The following is a 23,151-nucleotide window of genomic DNA, read 5'->3' as shown; positions in this document are numbered from 1 at the left end:
TCTCTCTGCCTGTCTCTCTCCCACTCCCCTGTCCACTCTCCCGGTCTCTCTCACACTCCCCACTCTCCCCGTCTCTCTCCCACTCCCCTGTCCACTCTCCCACTCCCCTGTCTCCGTCTCTCACTGCCACTCTCCCACTCTCCCCGTCTCTCTCCCACTCCCCTGTCCACTCTCCCCGTCTCTCCCACTCCCCACTCCCTTGTCCACTCTCCCACTCCCCTGTCTCTCTCTGTCTCTCTCTGCCCCCCTCTCTCCCGCTCTCGGCTGGCGTCTCGTTGCCACGGCAACGCCGTTTGGTTGCCCGGGCGGGTGACGTCACCTCGCCTCGCAGGCGGCCGTTGGCTCCGGTCCATCGACCAATGGGAGCGCGCGTTGCTCACAAGTCAGACGCCGGCGCCGGGTGCCGGTTGGTCACGTGGGGGGGGGGGTGGGCGACGCGCGCCAAGTCGCGAGGGGCTCCTCGACGAGGGGCGAGCGGTGAAACGTGAAACGTGGTCCGGAATTCGAACTCAGGCGGCTGGGTTCAAAGCGCCGATATAACCACAGCACCACCCAACTACCCCGCCCCGTCAATCACGAATCGATTCTTTTTCACAGCGATATTTGTACGCTTCGATTTAACTGCTCCGCTCCTCACGGGAATCGATTGCGTTCTAATTTAGTGTTGGAATCGATTACACTGTTGTACGCTCACGCAATAATCGATTCCGTAATTACCGCGTGATGATCGCGAATCGATTCAGCCGTCGTTCACGGCACCGAGCGGCAGCTGCTGCTGGCCCGTCGATGCGCTCCGGCGCCGGTGAGGAAGAGGAAGAATAATAGTTTGCGTGGCGCTCACGGGTGGTATTTGACCATACTTCACCACGCCGGTCAGTGTGCCGCTGCGGGTTATTTCCCGACCAAACTACCAACGACGCGCCGGTTCGCGCCCGTTGTGGGAAGGCGGAATGACAAACAACAATTACATCAAATCTTGATTCGAAGCTTTCGTGACCTGCAGGGATCCATACTCTTTGGCTCTTTCGGTAAAGTCTATTGACAACCGACCGGATCTTTAAAAACAAACCCCACGAAACCTTCAAATTCTAGTCGAAGTCGACACAATTCCATCGATCGACTTGATCGATGCACTCCCCGATGATGGTGGTGACGATGTCTCTGGTCTGGAATTCACTGTGGCTGCTTCTGTTTCTGCTGCCTCTGATGCTGCTGATTCTGTCGCGAAGTCGAAGCAACCGGACCTTGTTAGCCGGCGGTGGTGGGGGTGCCGCGGCCGCCTTTGTATCTCTGTGCGGCTTCCAGAGCTTGTGCTTTGAGCCCGTGTGCCGCCAGAGAGCCCTGCAGGTGCTGAGGCCACGGTCGGGCCCAGGGCCCCATGGCCATGCCGTGGCCCATCGCGCTGGAGGCCACGACGCACCGGAGAACACCATGGCAGCAGTGCGCAAGGTGACAGCAATGTGTACTTACTCCACTACGGCCACAGTAACGTCGAGTTTTTGGGACGATGGGCCACCACTGGTGCGGCGAAATGTTAACTACGTCGCCTGGTATGCGGGAGGTCGTGGGGTTTATGGTTTGTTGGCAAGGGCGCTTGTGAAGAAGCTATAGAGAGAGTTTCGTGGGCCTCACCTGGTCAAATAAATATAGTCTATACCGTGGTCGAATGAGGCGTATACCCAAAGGTTGAGAATGTCATTGCCGGTTTATGACAGGAGAAGTAGTGTGCTGTGATACTTTCCCAAAGGCTACATTCTAAAACTAAACCGTAAATCCTAAACTTTAAACCACCTACCCATAACCCGAAAACTTAAACCCTGGCCATTAAATCATAACCCTCCTAAATACTGACTCTTACACCCTAACTCCAAATATTATACAGTCATACCTCGGTATACGACCGCTTTGGAATACGTCGAATTTGGTATACGTCGTCTGTTGACGAGAAAAAATCATGTCTTGGGATACGACATCTTGCTTGGGATGCGACGCGCTTGCTAGAACTTGTATGGGGCGAAATGAGTCACCGCGTACAGTACCCGCTTACACAATACTGTTACGGCTCTAACAAGCCGTAACAGTATTGTGTGGAATGACCAGACAATGTCACACTTCAGGAACATTCTTAGAAGGCAAAAACAAACTTCAATGGACAGGTTTTTAGTAAAACTTAAACCTGGTGAGCCTCAACCAGGTCCAAGTCAAGAAAAAAGACAATTTATGTATGAATTTTAGTAATAAATAGTGTCTAGATTATTTTATACAATCCCATTAATGTATAATATGCCATATAAAATAGAATTTATTATACTCTGGAACGGATTATTTTCTTTCCCTTTATTTGTTATGGGAAAAATTAGTTTGGTATACGTCATGTTCGGTATAAGTCCTACCTTCTGGAACGAATTAACGATGTACTGTATACCCAGGTCCCACTGTAACTCGAAGCCCTAACCAAAAACCCTCCTAAAGTTTTAATATAAGCCCTGAACCCTAACCTCAAACCAAAACCGAAACACTAAACCCCAACCCTATTCCGAAATATATTTTACCGGATATGGGCCACTGAGCTATGTAGCTCTTTTGCAGAAGCGACCTGGCCACAAATTATAGCTCAACAAATTGGCCTACCACGTGGACATTTATAGCAGCCAAACACTCTAAACGCATGTTGACTATAAATCTACGATTAGCACGGCTGGCTATGTACCGTGCGAAAGAAGTTCAGCATACATGCATGCCAGCTTGCAATAGGGCTTACTTATATGCTCTCACATCCATGCACCCCATCTGCATCAACCCACACTACAAGTGAAGTATGGTCAAATAAGGGAGGGCTAGTCTCTAGCAGTGACCGTCAGTCACTAAGGTTGGTGACTTGCAGTCACAGACACTGAAGGTGTTAGTACACTGGATTTGCAATTCACAAGTCATCGGTTTGATCTCCCGGTGTGATAGTTGAAACGGGAGCCTTTTTAAAACTCCCCCCACCTCTGCACTCAGTGCTATAAATGGCTACACAGCTGGATTGGCAGGTCGCGCGTGATGGGGTAAAATGTGGATACTCTCTCTCTCTTCCAACATGACTGGCCAGTGTGGAAGTGTAGGCCTTAATACATCTCAGAGGGGCTCCGCAGAGCACCCTCTTGTGGAGGTTTTTCCTCGAGCAGTGGCGTGAGCAAGCAATTGCGGTGCTGCACCTCGACCTTAACGCCGTGCAGCACATACAACATAGTGGTGGGGATGCGGAGGGGCTCGCCAACAGCACTTGCCCCAACAGCCTGCAGGGCTATACGCGGATCTTTGTATTTAGGGTACGATAACAAAGGTCAATAGGGGCTCTACTGCCATCTCCTGGTAATTTTCTGGCCAGGTGGCTAAGAAGTCAGAGTGCTGAATTGGCATCTTTGTGTTCCTGGGTTTAAATCCAGGCAGCCGCCTATGATTAAAGCAGATTCATCATAAGTGCGTGAGTTCACGGTCTCAGATCGGTTACCATTGACTCCCCAAAAATGCATCAGATTAAATTTGATGATACACTTTATTTGGCTAAATTCCAACTCTTGAGAATTAAATGTGAGTTCATACTGTCATGCGATTCTTCTGGCGTATGGTTAGATTATGTGTGAAAACCTAAACTGTCATGTGATGAAACTTCAGTTCTCTTTCTGAAGAAACTGCCAGGGCATTGAGTGAAACTAAAACTAAACCATTTTTATTTTACCAGGTAATGCCCACTGAGCTACAGAGCTCATTTACAGAAACGGCCTGGCCACAAATGATAGCTCAACGAAGTGGCTTATCGCGCGGATGATTTATAGCAACCAACCAAATACTCGAAATGCATGTTTCTAAAAAATGTCCGCATGTTTGCAACATCGGACATCGTGCCAACCAACACGTGGTACAACCCGAAAACACATCGGAGAGCCATCAGCTATTTTTGTTGTAATAATCAGACCGAAACCTGCTTTGTTTGCGATATCCGATGAACTCATTACATCCCCAAGTGAGTATCGAACATATGTGATCGCTGAATTCCCACCCGCACGCGCGAGCAGGCAGCCACCAATGGCGCGCATGCTGTGGAGCTGGACATGGCGTTCACGGAGGACGGAGTGGCAGTGCTCATGCACGACGACACGGTGGACCGCACCACAGATGGCAGCGGCCCCATCGGCGCCATCTCGCTCGCCAACCTGCGTAACCTCGACGCCTCCGCCTACCATCGCCTGCGGTCAGTGGGCGCACCGCCCTGCGGCGCGTGCAGCTGCTCTCCCCTGGTATGGGGGATGAGTGGTGATAAAACAGTCAAGGGAAAAAATTGATACAAAGAGGGGTGTTCAAGCCCCACGTTCCCATCAAACTCAATGTAGCTTTGCTGCTGATGTTGCGTGGGATGCTGCTGCCACTGATGGTGATGCTTCTGGTGATAATGCTCTGATACTGATAAGCACGATGATGCTGTGGCATGGGTGGTGGTAAAATATAAAAAGGGAAGCAAAGAAAATCCAAATACGACCCTCAATTATACAAGCTGCAGGCCCTGATGAAACTCGGTGCCGCCCTGCGTGCTTGACGGGATCCGTACGCTTGTGCCTTGCATCGTTCCGCAGCGAGCAGTTCAAGGGCGAGAGGGTGCCCACCCTGGAGGAGGCCGTGGACGAGTGTCTCCAGTTGAACCTCATCATTTACTTCGATGTGAAGGGCGATGCCGAAAAGGTTTCTGTATGCCTCCATCCACCTCAGCGCATAGGGCACACTCTGTCCCACTGCATACCTTGTGGCGGGTCTTACTTCGCCGAACTTAAGCATTTAAAGGTTACCAAGTTGCAATCCCGCGTGCAGTTTTGCATGTATTCAGAGGCACGGCAAACAAAAGACAAGCGGAATGGCAGCCAGTACCAGTGCTATTGATTGCCCAAGCTCTCTGGCCCTATATCGGGATGTTTGGCCAATTGTATTCACGTGCGAGGAAACCGGAGCACCTGGAGACAACCCACGAATGCGAGGGGCAACACTTCATCCCATGCAGATGAAACATGGAGTCCATATTTACCATACTGCCTTCTCATGGGGAGCCAGGGTATATGGCATATTGACCTCCACGGGAAGGGAGTTTCACAGCATTTGTGCAATCCACAAACCCTCACTGCCTCCACAGTTGTGTGCCACGATCATGATTATTTTGTATTTTATAGATTTGTGTTAAGCTAGCGGCCATATCTAGCAGAAAGAGTCCTTGCCTATAAACATCGGGCAAATTACTAGCATGGGTTCAAGCAAGCCTGACCTTGCCGATGAGACACTGAATATCAAATCCAGTCCAGAGTTTGCTTCTATTGAACCATGCCTAGAAGGCTTTGTGTATGAAGAGTTATACAAAAAAGACATTTCTTTACGTGGTTGTGCAGAGATAAATATGGGAAGGCGGCATTTTCATAGCACCGATGTGTTTATGGGATGTACCGCATGATGTGCGGCATGATGTCCGACGTTTCGCTCCACGTACTGGGAGCTTCTAGAACTGATTTAAGAAGCTCTTTTAACTTTTAACGGCTACTTCCGGTTTCCGGCTGCTGCCGGTGTCTGATGTTGGCCACCCATTGTCATTTCTGAGCATCGTCGCTTGTGCCACAGAGCTCGTCACTTGTACACGCATAGTGACACCAGAGGAAGCCCACTTCTCTGGTGGATACCAGAATGACAGCACTCTGTAAAAGTCCACCAAAGAGGTTCACGAACAGCATTTCATCCACTGTTACTTTAATGTGTATTGATGCCTTTCATTAACTGTGTATTTCTTTTCTTCATCGAAGTTACGATTTAACCCACGACACCCAAGATTGCGAATTAGATCATATCTAATCCGAGTGAAATAAAAGTGTACTCCCGACTTACTATAACTAATCGGGTCACATGCCCTGGCCGTGGATGGCTCTTGGCCCCAGGTTGAGGAGGCAACAAATGTCTATTTCGAGTTTTTCCATCTCGGCCGGATTCATCGACGATTGGGATGCGCGTCAAGGAGATTGTGCTCGCCCTAATTGCTGTTGTCTTCTCTTGTCGCAGTCGTCTACGGTGCTCAAACAAATCTACGAATCCCGGCCGGAACTCTACAACAAGAGCATCGTCTGCTCCTTTGACCCCAGGGTCATTTATATGGTGAGAATAATATTTTAGTTTTATATACCATAGGTCATGCAAATTGCATCTCACTCTAGCTCAGCAACCACAGACAAGCAGCCATGTGTGTGAGGGGGAAACACTGTCTCACAGAGAAGGAACAGATTATATTAGTCTGCACATTGCTGTTCCGCTTTCTCTTGGCAGCCAGGGTATGGCACCACCTCGATGCCCACGGAAATTGAATTTGGCAACATTTGTGAGGTCCAACAACCTTCACCTCCACAGTGCTGGATTACAGGCCACGTGCATAGCCACGACCGCCCATAATCGTAACATTACTCTTTATTTACCCAGGAAAGCTTCGGTGTGTCTAAATACTTATTACACGCTTTGATTTAACTCACTTGGTCTGTTGTATCCTCAACAAATAAATATTGTAACTCAATTTTTACACACTTCCCAATGTGCTATCGACTGCAAACTTGGCATAGGTATGTCATACTGATGACAACACGATATTCTATCATAAAAAAATCCAAAACATATTTTAAAACTTTTTACACGCTTTTATTTAACTTACTGTATGTGTTGTCGTATCCAAAAATCTTCTTCTTGGTTCTTTCGGTAAAGTCACGTAGAAGGGAAGTAATAAAATAATAAAAATAAAACATAATAAAACAATTCTCACGACGTTTCGGCCACAACGCAAGCAGCCGTCCTCAGGCGAAGGACGGCTGCTTGCGTTGTGGCCGAAACGTCGTGAGAATTGTTTTATTATGTTTTATTTTTATTATTTTATTACTTCCCTTCTACGTGACTTTACCGAAAGAACCAAGAAGATGAATCCCTGCAGTCACGAAAGCTTTAAATCGAAATCCAAAAATCTTGTAACTCAATTTCAACCTTATTCCCAATGTCGTATCGACTGCAAACTTGGTATAGGTATGTCATACTGATGACAATACTATATTCTATCATTGAAAATTACAAATAAATATTTTTAAACGATCTTTTTTACGGCTCTAATTGTCCACGCTCAACTCACGTTGGCTGTAAATCACCACGGTCCCTTACGTCACGGCAAGCCTCGGGGAGCCACGCTGAGGGGCGGGGGATGTGGAAGGAGGGGAGGGGCGATGGGGGAAGGGGGGAGGGGCAGCTCGGATAGTACATTTAATTAAAGCGTGTTTAAAAAAAAAGTATTCAAAAAATTAAGGACGTCCCTGCTGACTCTATTATGATGTTTGGCCAATTCCATTAATGGGTGGTTTTCATCTGGGCCGAATCCAGAGAACTCTGGGTCCAAACAACCTTATTTGACAATGGAATGCAATAAACAGGCAGCTCTTATCTTGAAGATAGTGCTTGACTATTTTAAGGTTTTTTTAATGTTGTTGATAAGTTTCAAACTCGTGTCAGACATTCCTGGACACCTAGCCTTGTATGCATCTACAAGATAAAGAGCTGTTTAATTATTGGTTTACATTTTTATGTATTGGATATCTAATTGCAGTGCAGTTGAGAGCTGCGTGTCAGGCAAGGCTCACTTGCTATCAAGGTCTGGCTTATGTTGTGTACGTCCGTGCACGGTGGCCGGCTGGTTTAGCTCACTTTAATCTGAGCCAGTTTGTGCTTTATCAGGAACATCTGGTTGATTTGCAAACATTGGCCTACAGCAATGAAGGATCTCCGTTACAGCCCCCCGTCAACCTTTGCTCAGCCGGTGGTCACTCATTCAACTCTGCTGCCGCCTCAGCCTGGAATCCCTGACCCTCCACGCCTCTGTTAAAAGTCCAAACTCAAGAACCTTCCTTTATTCCTTTGCCTATGACTGCCGCTTTCGTTATATTAAACATCCCCACTGTTTTTGTGCATCATCTTGGGATGCGGTCGCATTTAGATGCTGTATAATAATTGTATTTTGTTGAATGAAATGACCTCAACACATTGTAGTGGAATAGATGTGTTTTCAGTTGTTAGGCAGTGTTGCAATACAATACAATTTGCATTTATGGTTCAATCATGTAGGTATGTCAATTTGTTTAAGATAACTTTCCACCACTCGACAGAAGCAATCAAATCATGTTGTCTCATGGGCAAATATACAAATAAAAATTTCTAATTTTTGCTTGGACCTTTCATCACCCCAGTTTGCTGAAACCCCATATCAATTGGCATGTTTTTTTTAATTCAACAGCTTGATTTGATTGGCTCTTGGGTAGTGGAGGGTTATATTTATGATGTTGACATCCCTGCACGATGATCTAACGCAAAATAATGTAATTACGGATCACAATATTGGTCGTGAAAAGCTTACGTGTAAGGTTAATTGGCATTTATATGGCATCTGAATGCAACTTTATCTCAGGATTTTCGAAGAAACAGTGAGGCATGGGCATCATGGACAAAGGAGAACTTCGTTTAATAATATAATACTAATAAGGAAAGACAGGCAGCAAATAAGTTTTGAACCTGTACTAGAATATGGAAGGGAATTCCAGGCAACAGGGGGAAAAAGAGTGATCTCCCACTCAGCAAACATCGACCATTGTGATTTATTATCATATGTGCTTACAAACCACTGTGTTATTTTATTTTGAACAACCAGGGAGGAGCAAATGTTGTTGCGCCGCATAAAAGAGGATGAAGAGATGGCTCTGAGAGATTGCGACTCGAACGGTTTGGAAACGAAGAGACGAGGAGGAAGAAGGCAAGAGTGGGGGAGGCACCCATCTCAGACAAGATAAAGGAAGTTTTGACCCAGTTTGGCTCGGCGGACGTGCGTAAGAAAAGAGGAAAACCACATCGGAAGAAATGCCATGAAGGTTTGAAGCACATGGGAGGGGGGTAGATCGAGGCAGACCGAGGGAAAGAGGAAGTTTTCTTAAGTGGTGAACCATGGATTGGATTTGGAGTTGATTTCCCAGGACAGGAATTAGTGGAGAAAGAGGAAGCAGGAAGGCGGTAGAGCCCACATGAATGGTGAAAACGCCAGGAAGAAGAAGACGACAATATCGCCAAGACTTTCTCCCACTGCATCCAATCGACCCCTCCTGCCCTCTGCTATTCTCCTGCACGAGTTTTGTTTGTAAAATGAACAACCGCTCCTCATTTGGACCTTGTTTGACACCCTATCACGATTGCATCGGCCTTGACTCCTCCACTGCTGAACGAAGGCCTGCCGGAGCGAGCTGTTTCCATCTCTCATTGCCTCAGGATGTAACATTCCATCTAGAACCTGCACACGAGCTGGCGTCCATTCTTCCGGGCGTGTTTTCACCCCTTTGGCTGCCACTCCATCGTTGGTCTCAACCACTGGTCTTGTATAGCCATGGTGTCTTTCCCAAGCACGCGCCAATAATAATGCCTCTACATTGCACGTGTTCTCTTATCCACATGTTCTTCTTCGCGTCTCTTGTTGTAATTCCAAGCCTGCGCCTCCCCATATCTCTTTACGCACTTTTATACTTTTGTTCCACTTTACTTGGTCACCATACATGTTTTCTGATCCACACGTCTGTCACAAGTAGCTCAGGCGTTGTCGATGGGAGTAAAGCAAACCACCCCATATGTTGTGTACGCCACTGGTCTCTTCCAAGCAATTTTTTTTGTTCCACTTTTTTTCTTCAGCACGCGTGTCTCCGATTCCGTACGCACGCCAGATGCGGCAGAAGGACGTCGCGGTGGTGACGGCGCTGACGCACCGGCCGTGGGTCTTGAGCCACACGCTGGAAGGAGAGCGCTTGCACCTGGGATGGTTTCGCCACCGCTGGGAGATGCTGATGGACGTGGCGCTGGCTTGGAGTCTCAACAACTTCCTGTGGAAACTGTGCGGCATCTCCGCCGTCCTCATGCACAAGAGCGTCATATCGCAGTGAGTGCCTCCGCCAATTTTTTGTTTCACGTTTTGTGCTTTTATGCTTGTAAAAACCAAAATGCAAACGTGCCTACATAGGAAAATCAGTTAATTCGTGTATAGTAGGGACTGCAACATGCGGATGTCATATCCGCTGTGCTTGACTGCCTAGTTAATTCTGCAGTATATTGCAGTAAAAGTGAGAAACTGTAAGTGCCGGTGCGAATGGCTGGCTTTTTAATCGTACATAGTCAGAGTGAAAGAGAGAAACTATGTACATATTTTGAACTTCTTTCGCACCGTACGTAGCCATCCGTGCTAATCGGAGGTGCGGGAAACTGCTAGCACCAGTCTGCATGGATGTTGTGTTAGTCCTACATTGTCGCAGCTAGAGGGATAAACTGGCAGTGCCCAGTGTGCGTGGCTGCCTTTTCAATCCTATCGCACATCTTGGTATTTCTTTACAACTGCTTTTTGTGTTTAGTTTGTTGTCCTTCCCTGCATCTCCGATTCGGGCCGCCGCAATGGCGAGATGTTAATTGCCTCGCCTTAATTACAGGAGGTCGTGGGTTATATCCCAACCCTGACGCCTATATATTTGGAGTTTGCATGTCTCTTCTCGTGGTCGCATGGATTTTTCTCCGGGTCCTCCGGTTATTCCCTCCATATTTAGCAACATGCGTTTAGAGTGCTTGGCTGCTATAAATTTCCACATCATGAGCCACTTCGTTGAGCTATCATTTGTGGCCAGGTCGCTGCAAAAAAATAGTTATACAGCTCAATGGGCCTTACCTGGTAAATTAAATAGTTAAAAAAAGTTGTAGATCGCATGGTTGTTTACGTACGGTGCGGAAGACCTTCAACATCCATGTATACACGTGTCAACACTAGTTGTCTCGGCACGTGTCTGCTGCAGGGACTACGTGCGGTGGTGGCAAGAGCGCGATGTGAGCGTGGTGGGCTGGACCGTGAACACAGCCGTGGAGAAGGCTTACTACGAGAATGTTCTCGACTGCAACTACATCACCGACAGCCTCGAGGGTGACGCGTGATGCCAAACTCCGACCCCCCCCCCCCCCAAATCCTTCCCCACCAAACACGTCTATTCATGGACTTTTGAGGCTTCCCATATCTCGAATTGAATATGTAATTTGCCAAGCTGGTGATAGAAGGGCAGGGCTGTGGTGTTTTTATTTTAATGGCAAGTAATTTATTAATCCTAACTTGCTCGCTGTGTAACTTCGGTACAAGTATGCGAACGACAGCCGTTTTAATGGCTGCAGTTGCTTTTGCTATCCAGTAGGGATCGTGTATGTTTTAAAACTTTTAACTCAAAACGGTTTTATCAGACAGGGCAGTTATTGATTTAACATGGATTGAACACAACGTAAAGAAAACTTTTTCTGTGATAGTTTTAACGGACTTCAGTTTTATGGAGACATTTGACAGCGGTTCACATTCTGCCAAAACGTTTCCTTCGCCCGTCAGATCTTTGGATAAAAGGTGCACGTGTTTCCGTCACCTACAATCGGGTGAAACGCCAGGATGGTTGTTTCAGCCGTTTGAATAAGCAATTAAATCCTGAACGTTGAATAATAATTTTACATCACACGGAAAGGGCACCACAAAGGATCTTTGATCTTCAACTCAAATTCACACCATCCGGCAAAAACAAAGTTTTCTTAAGTGGTGCCTACAAAAAAAAAACGTGTCCAGTTCCCGCTTCTCTTACGAAGGACGCCCAATGTTGCCGTCTGATGTGTTTTCGCGGTTGGACCGTGCGTATTTTGGCATGATGTCTGTCGTTTCGCTCCGCGTGCTGCGAGCTTCAGCAGCTGCTTAACTGAAGGACCCAAAAACAACCGCGGCCGCTTATGCTGTGGAACTCCTCAACCTATGGTGAATGTTGCGTAACACCAAGGTGCGTCTTCTAAACATCAAAACTCGTTACGAATTGGGACGCTTTGTGTAATCCCGCGTGGGAGGAATTGGAGTGGCTCCGATTGTTTTGTGTATTTTACAACGTTGTCATTGCAAGTGTGGGGGTTTTGATTATCACCCGCGAATATTAGTTTTTATTGTTAAGTAATTTTGTTATCGAAGTAGTTTTTCTCAGGTTGCGGCAGTCATTGCATAGTAGTCACTTGAGAACCACTGCTACGTGACTGAGTATAACAGCTTGGGCCGTTGAGTTATACATATCTCATCATCATCGGAGCAGTATTTACAGGGGTGAATTGGGTTTAGTATATACATTGATGCATGTGCCCATGCCTAGCTCCTTGTTATGGCAAAAATAACAAAAGCACGCAACTGTAATTTTATCATATGCTATGTGGTGGTATGCATGATTTTATGACTGTTTAGATTTAGTGGTATAATTTACTGAACTACTGAAGGGAATGAAACAAGTGCAATTAAATAACTTTAAACAACATTTTTCAAATGTACTTTGTAAAACTCTTAACAACTTTAGGGACATTACACAGCGCTTGTTGATATGGTCTGTACGGCTAAAGGGGTGGATGGGGCTTCAAGCGCTTGACCCAGGTGCTTTGCAGAACGAAAAGCATTGTCACTTTTACACAACGGTCGACTCTACTTAGCAATTGCCGAGATGAAAATCAATGGTGGTGAAAAAACCCACTTATCAAAACCAGTTTATTAAAAAATACAAAATATACAATGTGAACCCACATTATGTTCTGGCTCAGTGATGTTCAAGAGGCGGCAATCCAAGAGCACACAGGTGATAGGTAAGGTCCACGTTTCACATCTTCTCAGGATAAGTCTGCTTGGCAGGGCCACATCTGCGCGCTGTAGTTTTTCTTGTCTGCAACAGGGGGTGGGGGGGGGTGTTTGAAAGGAAGCTGAGCACAGCTATTATTTATTTAATTTCCCAGTAGCACAAGAACGGGTAACATAACCCAAGGAATTCCTCCCACCGCACTCCGCACTGGTGATGGATGGGAGCAAAGTATGTGGATGAACAGGATTTTTATTCAGCACAGTGCACAGTTGGACCAGGTAGTTAGGTAAATGGTTGGTGATTAGGTGGACGAATGGGTAGGTTATTGAGTTGCTTTGTACCTATGTGGTTAGTTAACTAAATGGCTGAGTGACTAAGTGGCTGGGCGATTCGTTGACTGGCTGAGTCACGAGTTGGCTGGGTGACAAGGTGGGCTGGAAGACTAGGTGACGACAGCCGCCCCCGCACCTTTTCGTCGACTCCGCTTGCTCTGCCTCGCCGCCTTCACTTCCATCTGCCGCTTGTGCTCCTCCCGCAGTTTCTCCAGAACGAATATCTTGTCCTGGCCCTCCTGGCCACGACACACACACACACACACGACCGCCTCTCGTTTCACAACAACCATTATCACAGTGATGACACTACAGCAGCGTGTTTATCCAGCAAAGCCTCCGAGTCTTGCACAGGAGTGTCCTGCCACATTATGATCACACTTTCAACGTGAGTGGCGTTTAAATGGTATCGTGACTCGAGAACGCACAACGAAAAACATTGCAAAATGTTTTATTGAAAACCTAAACGGGTTCTAATTTTATATTAGTACACTGGCTACCACTTTTGTCATTATCGTCCCTTCTAGCCTTGACACGTCCATCCCAAGCTTCCCGATGTCATCTCGACTGCAAATGAGTGAACATTAGCAGCATTGGGCAGACAAAAGTGGCCAGCCGTGGTGACGATGGCCATTTAGAGAATGGCTGCTCTAAATTTCTACGTGATAAGCCACTTTGTTGAGCTTTCATATGTGGCCAGGTCGCTTCTGAAAACGAGCTATATAGCTCAGTGGGGTTTATTTGGTAAAATGAAAAGTTTAGTTCGTTCCATGCTGGCCTTAATAGGTGCTCGCAAACAGCACTGGCGCTACACTCTGATAGGCTATGAGGCTATGGAGGGATCTTCGTGTGTGTTATTACGCACGTGGTCAATGCGCGCTTGCAGCAGCTCAATCACGTGCCTCTGCGCAGCCAAAATCTGCACGTTGATGTAGATGATTAATCTGATCGTACACACACAAACACAAGTGCAGTTCGTGAGCACCTATAAAGGACACCGGCACACAGACAAACAAACATATCCCCCGTGTAGCCTTAACAGACTGGAGGGCAAGTGCTGTTAGCGAGCACTTATGAAGGCCGGTACGGCACACGAGGTGGGTGGCCAGCACCACTCCCAGGCCGCCTTCTTCTCCCAAGTGGCAATGTATACACCACACCAGGTACTTATTTGAGGCCGAGTCGACCTAGGGGAGGCCCAGGAGCGATTCAGATATCCTACACCAGTGTTGGCCATTGGTGGGAATCAAACTCGGGTTGCTGAGTTCATAGCGCAGTATTCTAATCACTACACTACTGCTTTCCCAAAGGCAATAACAGCCACCATTCGCCACTTAAAGTGGTAGCCACGGCGCTTGTGCCAGGCCAGGTGCACTCTACTCGCAAAGACAAAGATCCCCTAAAAAGCCTCAGCAGACTGTTGGGGAAAGTGTTGTTAACAACGAGCACCTCAAGGCCGGCAAGGCACATGAGGGGGTGAGAGGCCAGCACCACGCCCGGCGGCCATTGTCTACCGAGTGGCGATGTTTACACGCGCCACCAGGCTGAGTCGACCTAGGGGAGGCCCAGAACCGGTTCAGACACGGGAGACACGGACGCGCACAGATGCGCGCGCTCTCACAGCACGAGGCTTGTTGCCGCGAAGAAGAAGATTGGGCTCTCGACGAGGTTGTGGTAGATCCAGGCGATCGCCGCCGAGCCGAAGGGGAGCGCCGCGGCCCAGCGCCGCACGGCGTCGTACGCCAGCGGGAGCCCGCGGAACGGCCCGCAACCCGGAGAAGGTTCACGCCTGCGGGGGGAGAGACGGCGCACGTGGCGAGACGGGAGAAGAGATGTGGGCAAGGTGGAAGAGACGGAGAGGAGGCACGGGGGAGGGGTAGAGACAGAGAGGAGACACCTCAAATTAGCACTTGGCTAGAAATGGTACGAAAGGTGTTCAACATGTATATGTTAAAGAAAACTGGAAATTTTCATATTTTTTCACCAGAAAAAAATCAACATGTCCGTAGTTATTGGACAAAAACTGGCAGCCATTATTTATTTTCTTTGGAATTGACCCCTTTATGTCTGAAATACAATTTTCGATTAGAATTCTAAGCGTTGGCGGACAGCCTCCCGCCTCGCCGGACTCCCCTTTCAAAACGAATTTTGATCGTTTTCTTCGCGCGACCATCCCCGTTACACGTCGCCTTGTATCGTTTTCGAGCGAGCTGGGCGAACTCACGTCCACATGGTGACCGCCACCACTGCCACGACGCTGAAGAACGACGGGAAAAAGAGCAGGAGCAGGAAGATGGTGGACATCTGAGAGGCACGCCATGGTTTGGTGGGCGGTTGGCAGTTGAGGTAGAGGCTTCTCTGCGTGGGGAGTGGGGTGGGGGTCAAACATTCATTCCAACACCCAGGATATCGGTGGTACCGGCTCAGCACCCTGACCTGTGGGCCGCCCAGCCTCCGCATAGCGCTACGGTGATGAGATGTTAACTGCCTCGCCTGGTATACAAGAGGTCGTGGGGTCGATGCCGACCCTAACGCCTGTATAGTTGGAGTTTGTGTGTCTTTCTCCCCGTGGATTTTTCTCTGGGCTCCTCTGGTTTTCCCTCCACATTCAGAAAAATGCTTTAAAGAGTATTTGGCTGCTATAAATTTCCACGTGATAAGCCGCTTTGTTGAGCTATCATTTGTGGCCAGGTCGCTTCTGAGAAAGAGCTAAACAGCTCAGTGGACCTTACCTGGTAAAATACAAAATTGTTTAGTTTATAGTTTTAAAACCTCCCGAGCTGTCGCAGCGAGCCCTTGGTGCTGTACATGGAAATCCCCCTCGCTCCACAGCGCTCACCCCACAGCCCTCACCCGTTTGACATAGAAGAGGATGATCAGCTTGATCAGCTGCACCAGCGGCAGCAGGGGAGCGAAGAAGATGCCGAGCCTAGACGAAAGGGGCCGTGTCGAAGGTCAGCAGGTCTCTGCCGAGGTCACCGTTAAGAGGCGATGGTGATAATTATGGTGGCGGCGGTAGTGAAAATGGCGACACGATCAATCAGACAATCACGATCATAATCAACAACATTACTCTCTGAATTTATGTATCCACCGTTGGGATGAATTCCTCATGATTATCACCACATTTAGCCATTTTCTGCACACTGCTAGATTAAGGCGTCATCCTTGTGTGACGGAGTCGTCAACGCCTAAAGGGTGAGCGACTCAACCGGCGCTGCACACACCACGCTTCATCGAGGCACACCGGAATCACGGAGCGACAGCGAGAGCAGGCGTCTTGCTAAAGGACGATCTTGATAACAGTGAGTGGTCCAGGGGTATTCTTCTGCAACCAGGTATTTTAGATGTAAAAAATAAACAGAGGAGGTTCGAGCGTGAAAGTTACCACAAGGCGGACCCTGCGCCTCACCTCGTTTGCCTACTGGGTCGACTGTTCCTGAACCAGAGAATATAAGACACTGGATACACACGAACACAAAATATAAAGGTCCCCTGTATGACCTTTAACAGACTGTTGGGGCAAGTGCTATTAGCCCAGAACCTACGAACACCCACACAGCGCACGAGGGGGCGGTGGTAGGGGCGTATCATGCCCGGCCGTCTTTGTCTTCCCAGTGTCGATTCTTTACACACCGCACCAGGTGCTCAACGTGCAGAGACACGAGAGCGTCGGGGGGTGACATGAACCACCCCCCTCTGCCGTGACACCGACTCCGCCCCCCCTGTTTGAACGACGCTGTTATCAACGTCTGCGGAAGGGGGTCTGGTGGGTGGGTGGGGGTTGGGTTCGAACCACGCGAGCGTTTGTCCGTAGATGAGGTCGAGCACGTTCCTCGCGATGTCAAACTCGGGCTTGTGCGACCCTTGCTGCTCCGGCTCGGACGAAGTCTTCCCCCTGCATGACGACGATGACGATGACGACAGAAGCAACCTGTGGGACGCAGGGATCAGAAGAGGGTGATGGACAACAAGCGCATGCACGGAACTGCGCACGCGGTACCGCTGTGGTAAACACGCACGGGAACGCGAGACTGGGTGTGAACGGATAGCGTCCAATTTTTTTCACGTATGTATGTTGAACTTCTTTTCGCACCGTACGTAGCCAACCATGCTAATCAGAGGTGTGTGGGAAGAATCATAAACTTAACACAAAAAAACTGTTCTAAAGAGGTGTCTCGGCAGCGAGATGTGAACTCTCTTGCCTGGTATGCAGGAGGTTGCGAGTGCACAATCCTGATCCTGACACCTGTGTATTTGAATTTGCATGTCTCTCTCCCCGTGGTCGCGTGTTTTTTTTTTATCCGGGTCCTCTGGTTTTTCTCTCCACATTTAGAAACATCGCGCGTTTAGAGTATTTGGCTGCTGTAAATTTCCACGTGACAAGCCACTTTGTTGACCTATTATTTGCTACACAGCTCAGTGGGCCTTACCTAGTAAAATAATTTGTTTGTTTAATGGTTCAGTGGTCAGACAATGGGAGGGAGGAATGTGTCCCCCACATGAACAGCCATGCCCCCCCCCACCCCTCACATGCCCACTGTGTGCCCCCCATAATCACCTTCTCTGAATGGTGACTCTAAAGCAGTGGTTCCGAACCTTCACTGCAGCATCACGCTGCTTTGGTTCTCAATCGTAAAAAAAATGTTAGAATGTTAATAAATAGAGCGGGCTTGATGAAACAACGTAAGTTGTACTTACGTGCCCGTGTTTAATTCGTGTTTCGATGATTTACCTTCTCAAAAAAATCTGATGTCTCGCACCACCAGGGGGTGCGTACACGCCAGGTTTAGAACCATTGCTCTAAGTGGAGGCCTACCTGTTGACTTCAACAATTACCTGGTGCGGTCTGCAAACATCACCACTGGGGAGACAAAGGCAGCCGGGCATGGTGCTAGCCACACCTGTGCCACGTTTGCCTTCATGTGTGCTCGCTAACACAAATTGCCAATCCAGGTGGAGTCTCTGAGTAGATGTATTTGCGTGTGTGTCCGCTTGTGTGTGATTATCTGTGTGCATGAGTTACGTTTGTGTACATGTGTGTGTGGGGAGTGGTGGTGTAGCGGTCCGCGTGCTGCGCTACAAACCCGGTGATCCGAGTTCGATTCCCGCTCACAGCCAACACTGGTGACGATTATTTTAAGCGGTCCTGGGCCTCCCATAGGTCGACTCAGCCTCAAATGAGTACCTCGTGCGATGTGTAAAAACATCGCCACGAGGGAGACAAAGGCGGCCGGGCGTGATGCTGGCCACCTCACGTACCATTCCAGCCTTCATAGGTGCTCACTAATAGCACTTGCCCCGACAGTCTGTGAAGGCTATGTGGGGTATTTTTGTCTTTGTGTGTGTAGGTGGCATGTCTTGCGAAAATACATATTTTTTTCTCTTGTCAGTTTGCACGTTCCCACGCTGCGATGTCCTGTGACTGCCGCCACTCCAGACAACCCTTCGATAGCTGCTTAGCCCAGTGGGCCTCACCAGCGGAATCTTGCGACAGACTGGTCATCTACATCGCAGACCCGCACAGCCCGCTAATAAAGACTCCCATGGCATCAGCTGCAGAGCAACCACCACCATGTCCCCACTCACCGCCACACGAACTCGATGAAGAACGTTCCCAGGAGTGAAAAGATGAAATCCATGACCACCAGGCGGTACAGGTCTTGGCCGAGCCGCGTCTCCCAGCACTGGGTGTGGAAGAGGGGAACACCGCAGATGGATGGAAGCGTATTGGGTGCCGCGGTGGCGAGATGTTAACTCCCTCGCCTGGTATACAGGAGTTCATCTTCTTGGTTCTTTCGGTAAAGTCACGTAGAAGGGAAATAATAAAATAATAAAAATTAAACATTTTAAAATGTTTTATTAGAAGGGAAATAATAAAATAATAAAAAAACATTATAAAAGATGTTTCATTTTTATTATTTTATTATTTCCCTTCTACGTGACTTTACCGAAAGAACCAAGAAGATGAATCCCTGCAGTCACGAAAGCTTTAAATTGGTATACAGGAGGTTGTGGGTTCGATCCCGACCCTGATGCCTGCTGTATATTTGGAGTTTGCATGTCTCTCTCTATTCTTATGGTGGCGTGGATTTCTCTCCGGGTCCTCTGGTTTTTTTCCTTCACACATTTAGAGACATGCGTTTCGAGTATTTGGCTGCTATAAAATGTCCACGTGATAAGCCACTTTTGTTGAGCTATCATTTAGTGGCCAGGCCACTTCTGAAAAAGAGCTGTATAGCTCGTAGGCTTTACCTGGTAAAATAAAGTTTTTTTATTGGTCGGCGAGTGATCAGGCCGCTATACAGCCCATTATCCCTCCAGGGATAATCAAGTGATGCCACGTGCTGGTCCAGGAATGCCTACACTTAGTCTCCGGCTGGCGATTTGCGGTCCGATAAGTTATTCCTGTCCCCTGTTGCGCTTTGTCGATCCCGTAACCCCAGGCTATATGCATTGCGAGGATACCTGGTGTGCGTGTGTGTGCGTGCGTGTGTGCGCGAGTACTGTATGTGTGGTGCAGCGGCGATAAATGAGCGCGTTGCATATGAGCCCAGCCACCGTGGTTCGACTCCTGGTCTCGCACAACACTCATGTTGATTTGTGTCTGAATCTGGACTGGGCCTCCCTTAGGTCGACTCAGCCTAAAATGATAATGATGTAATAACAATTTATCTTTTATATCACCAGGAAAACCTAAATATAGATGATACCAGTCTCACGGTAGTGTAAAGAGTCTTCAGTGATTAAAGGATTATGAAGACATTCGGGGAGTAAACAATAGGCAGTCTCAACTCACACTGTGACCACACTGCACGTGACAACATTCCTCCTTCTGCTGCTCCCCTCGCAACGCTCCACTTCTGGAATTCCTTCCCGCACCGTCTATTTCCCCCAAACTCTAACAACAACTCTCATGATTTATTACAACTTATTTAGGTGCTGTTTTTTGCTGGCCGCTCAACGTTTTGGGCACCAGGGCATCGACTCAACAGCGTTGTAAATATACATACATCTATAACGTGGTTCATCCATTCAGGACCACTTTTCGCACAACGCCGAACGTGCACCCCGTTGTAACGTGGTTTCTGAGCGGTCGACAACGAACTACTTTCTTGAGCTTGATGGCTTTGCTGTATCACTCCGCGTGCAATACGGCACGCGGAGTGATACAGCAAAGCGGCATGTCACTCTGCGTGTGTACATCGTATCTCACCAAGTTTACATTATTTCATGGGGAAATCGTTTTCACAAAACGCTTTAGCGCGGCCCTTTTTAGGAACACATCGACCGCGCTCAGTGGGGACTGACTGCATATACAGACATTTATTTATATATATAAAAAGATCCCACGTATAGCCTTAACAGACTGTAGGGGCAAGTGCTGTTAGCGAGCACCTATGAAGGCCGGCATGGCACACGAGGGGGTGGGTGGCCAACACCACGCCCGGCCGCCTTTGTCTCCCTAGTGGCGATGTTTACACATCGCACCAGGTACTCATTTGAGGCTGAGTCGACCTAGGGGAGGCCCGGGACCGGTTCAGATAATTGTCACTGGTGTTGGCCGTGAGCGGGAATCGAACCCGGGTCGCCAGGTTCATAGCGCAGTGCGCAAACCGCTACACTACCGCTACCCATACACATACACACGTGTGTGTATGGTCGCATGTACGGAGTGTGCCACGTGTGCAGAGCACCTACCTCGCTGTGTGGGACGGGCGAGCGCTGGAGCCAATCGTAGCACAGCACGGCCAGCAGAGACACCTTGAGCAGCAGGTTACTGCAGCGAGTGACAGGGTTAGGTTTCACCGTGTTTCTTTGTTTTTCTAATTGCTTCGTTGCTGTACTTAATGTTGTTCTGCTTTTGTCAGTTTGGCGACGCGGGTCATTCACTTGCCAAAACGGCTCTATCCTGGTCTCTTGATTTCTCGCCTGAGTTAAACAAAATCAACTTAAACTCCGTTGTTTCTGCCACATCCTCACTGGTTTCTGGCTAACCGTCGAACAAAGACGGTTACTGCATCGCGCGCACTTCAGATGCGCTTCTGCGGCCGTCTGGACCGACATTCGGAAGCCACTGTGGCTATGCACTTTTAAATACAGGTTCAAAACTCATTTCTTTAGAACATTTTTTTTGTGTTTAGTTTATGATGCTTCCCACGCACCTCTGATTAGCATGGTTGGCTACGTACGGTGCGAAAAGAAGTTCAACATACATACGTGAAAAAAATAGGACGCTATCCGTTCACACCCAGTCTCGCGTCCCCGTGCGTGTTTACCACAGCGGTACTGCGTGCGCAGTTCCGTGCGTGAGCTCGCGCATTACCGTCCGACACTGGCGTAGACGCCGTGCCGCGGGCTGTGATAGCCCTCCAGGTGCGTGAGGGTCGTGAAGACGGGCGGCAGCAGCGTGTTCACCAGGCAGGCCACCGCTGGCACGAGAAGCAGAGACGCCTCGAGCCACAGCGCCTCGCCCCGCCGCTCCAGCTGTGGCGGTCGATGAGACAGGACGGGGGGAGAGAGAGAAGAGAGAAGAAAGAGTTAAATGGGAGAGAAAGAGGGGAGAGAGGGATGGGAGACTTGACTTTTAAACAACTTTTATTGCCGCCAGCAGCAAAAGCACTGGAGGCGATTTCAATATGAAATACACAAAGTCACCAGCAAACAAAAGAAAACAAATGCTACAAATCGACGCGCTGTGGCGCTGAAAGCACCGCGCACAACACGAAAGAAAAGTCACGTGGTTGTGGTGTCATCGCGCACGCCACGGTGACGAGCGAGCGCTTCAGAAGGTGAACATGAGGGTGCCATCCACGCTGGTACAGAGGGAGAGGGGAGGGATGGGAGAGAGGGATGGGTGAGATGTATCCCAAGCTCCGTCAATGTGGAGAGTGCTCCTTTGTAACTACATGTGCCATTTGAGCAGTTCTTATCGAGCAAGGCTTACGTTATTTATCATTATTATTACTATCCTTGTTTACCTGGGAATGCCTCACTCGTTTTCTTGAGGGTCCTGCCAAGTTTTACAGGAGGGGGGCGGGGGGCGATGATTGCTCAGTGTCATCCAGATTGAGAAATTTGTGGGTAAACAATTCCCAAATTTGGACAGTGACGCCAGTAGAGATAGCATATTCGTTTTCGAATAACATTGTGGGATACTTACCGTCCAATTTAAAGCAGATGGCGCGAATCTTCGGTTAATATACCCACAATATCATCACAACCACCACCAACACCGTCTACACCACTATCATTACTAACAGCACCATCACCAACAAAACTGACACCTTTTTTACAAGGAGTCATGTTTGCATTGACCACAATACCTGCGGTCGGAATGCAAACAAAAAACACAACTCTGATAATGTATGCACTGTCCTTGAAATTGACTGGTCCACACCCAAGACAGCTTTTCTTAGAGCCTAGTCTCACATGGTGTTGCACCAGATGACGCCAAAAGGTGCACAACTCAAAGACAATGCACCATCAGAGGATGAGAGCTCGAGGTAATAATTGACACCATTGGAACCTCCTTTGCCAGTAGCAAAATATGACAATAGTTTTTTACCCTTTTATCTGGCAACAAAACTGACACCTTTTTTACAAGGAGTCATATTTGCATTGACCACAATACCTGCGGTCGGAATGCAAACAAAAAAGGTGTCAGTTTTGTTGCCAGATAAAAGGGTAAATAAACAATTATCATATTTTGCTACTGGCAAAGGAGGTTCCAATGGAGCACCATCACCTTCATAAAACTACGATCACCTATGACAAAAACACCATCAATCCACTGTGACCATCACCACCAAGTCCACTCTCTCTGTTGTCACTCTCATTACCACCACCACAACCACTGCCCTCAACACCACAGCTATCTTCATCGCCACCAATGTGCCACCACTATGACCAACAAAGAAAAGACAAAGATCCCCCATGTGGCCTTAACATATGCGTGGGGCAAGTGCGGCGAGTGAGCACCTATTAATGCCGGCACAGCACGAGAGGGTGGGTGTCCGGCACCAAGCGTGACCACCTTTGTCTCCCTTGTGGTCATGTTTACACATCGCACCAGGTACTCATTT

The 23,151-nt window shown here is 48.3% G+C and overlaps 2 protein-coding genes across 2 annotated transcripts in view; one reads left to right on the top strand and one right to left on the bottom strand.

Moving 5' to 3' along the window:
• Positions 1–510: 510 nt before the first annotated feature.
• On the top strand, positions 511–12,681 carry GDE1 (glycerophosphodiester phosphodiesterase 1). The gene is made up of 6 exons (XM_078599561.1): positions 511–1,449; positions 4,062–4,237; positions 4,617–4,722; positions 6,073–6,165; positions 9,792–10,003; positions 10,902–12,681. Exons 1-6 carry the CDS (start codon positions 1,129–1,131, stop codon positions 11,035–11,037), a joined length of 1,044 nt encoding a protein of 347 aa, XP_078455687.1. The 5' UTR covers positions 511–1,128; the 3' UTR covers positions 11,038–12,681.
• The window catches only part of LOC144721696 (transmembrane channel-like protein 6), a 23,047-nt gene continuing 12,528 nt past the window's right edge, over positions 12,633–23,151 (bottom strand). Inside the window, exons 9-18 of the mRNA XM_078599548.1 lie at positions 21,393–21,553; positions 20,768–20,846; positions 18,656–18,753; positions 16,863–17,000; positions 15,920–15,995; positions 15,291–15,424; positions 14,688–14,855; positions 13,932–14,010; positions 13,203–13,305; positions 12,633–12,818 (exon numbers count right to left, since the gene is read on the bottom strand). Coding sequence (XP_078455674.1) covers positions 12,766–12,818; positions 13,203–13,305; positions 13,932–14,010; positions 14,688–14,855; positions 15,291–15,424; positions 15,920–15,995; positions 16,863–17,000; positions 18,656–18,753; positions 20,768–20,846; positions 21,393–21,553 — 1,089 coding nt within the window. The 3' untranslated portion in view covers positions 12,633–12,765. The remainder of the gene's footprint in view (positions 12,819–13,202; positions 13,306–13,931; positions 14,011–14,687; positions 14,856–15,290; positions 15,425–15,919; positions 15,996–16,862; positions 17,001–18,655; positions 18,754–20,767; positions 20,847–21,392; positions 21,554–23,151) is intronic.

The sequence above is a fragment of the Lampetra planeri genome, chromosome 1, assembly GCF_965212315.1.
Source record: "Lampetra planeri chromosome 1, kcLamPlan1.2.h2, whole genome shotgun sequence".
Classification (NCBI taxonomy): Eukaryota; Metazoa; Chordata; class Hyperoartia; order Petromyzontiformes; family Petromyzontidae; genus Lampetra; species Lampetra planeri.
Note: the sequence above shows the minus strand (reverse complement) of the source record. Positions and strands in the feature narration are given on the sequence as shown.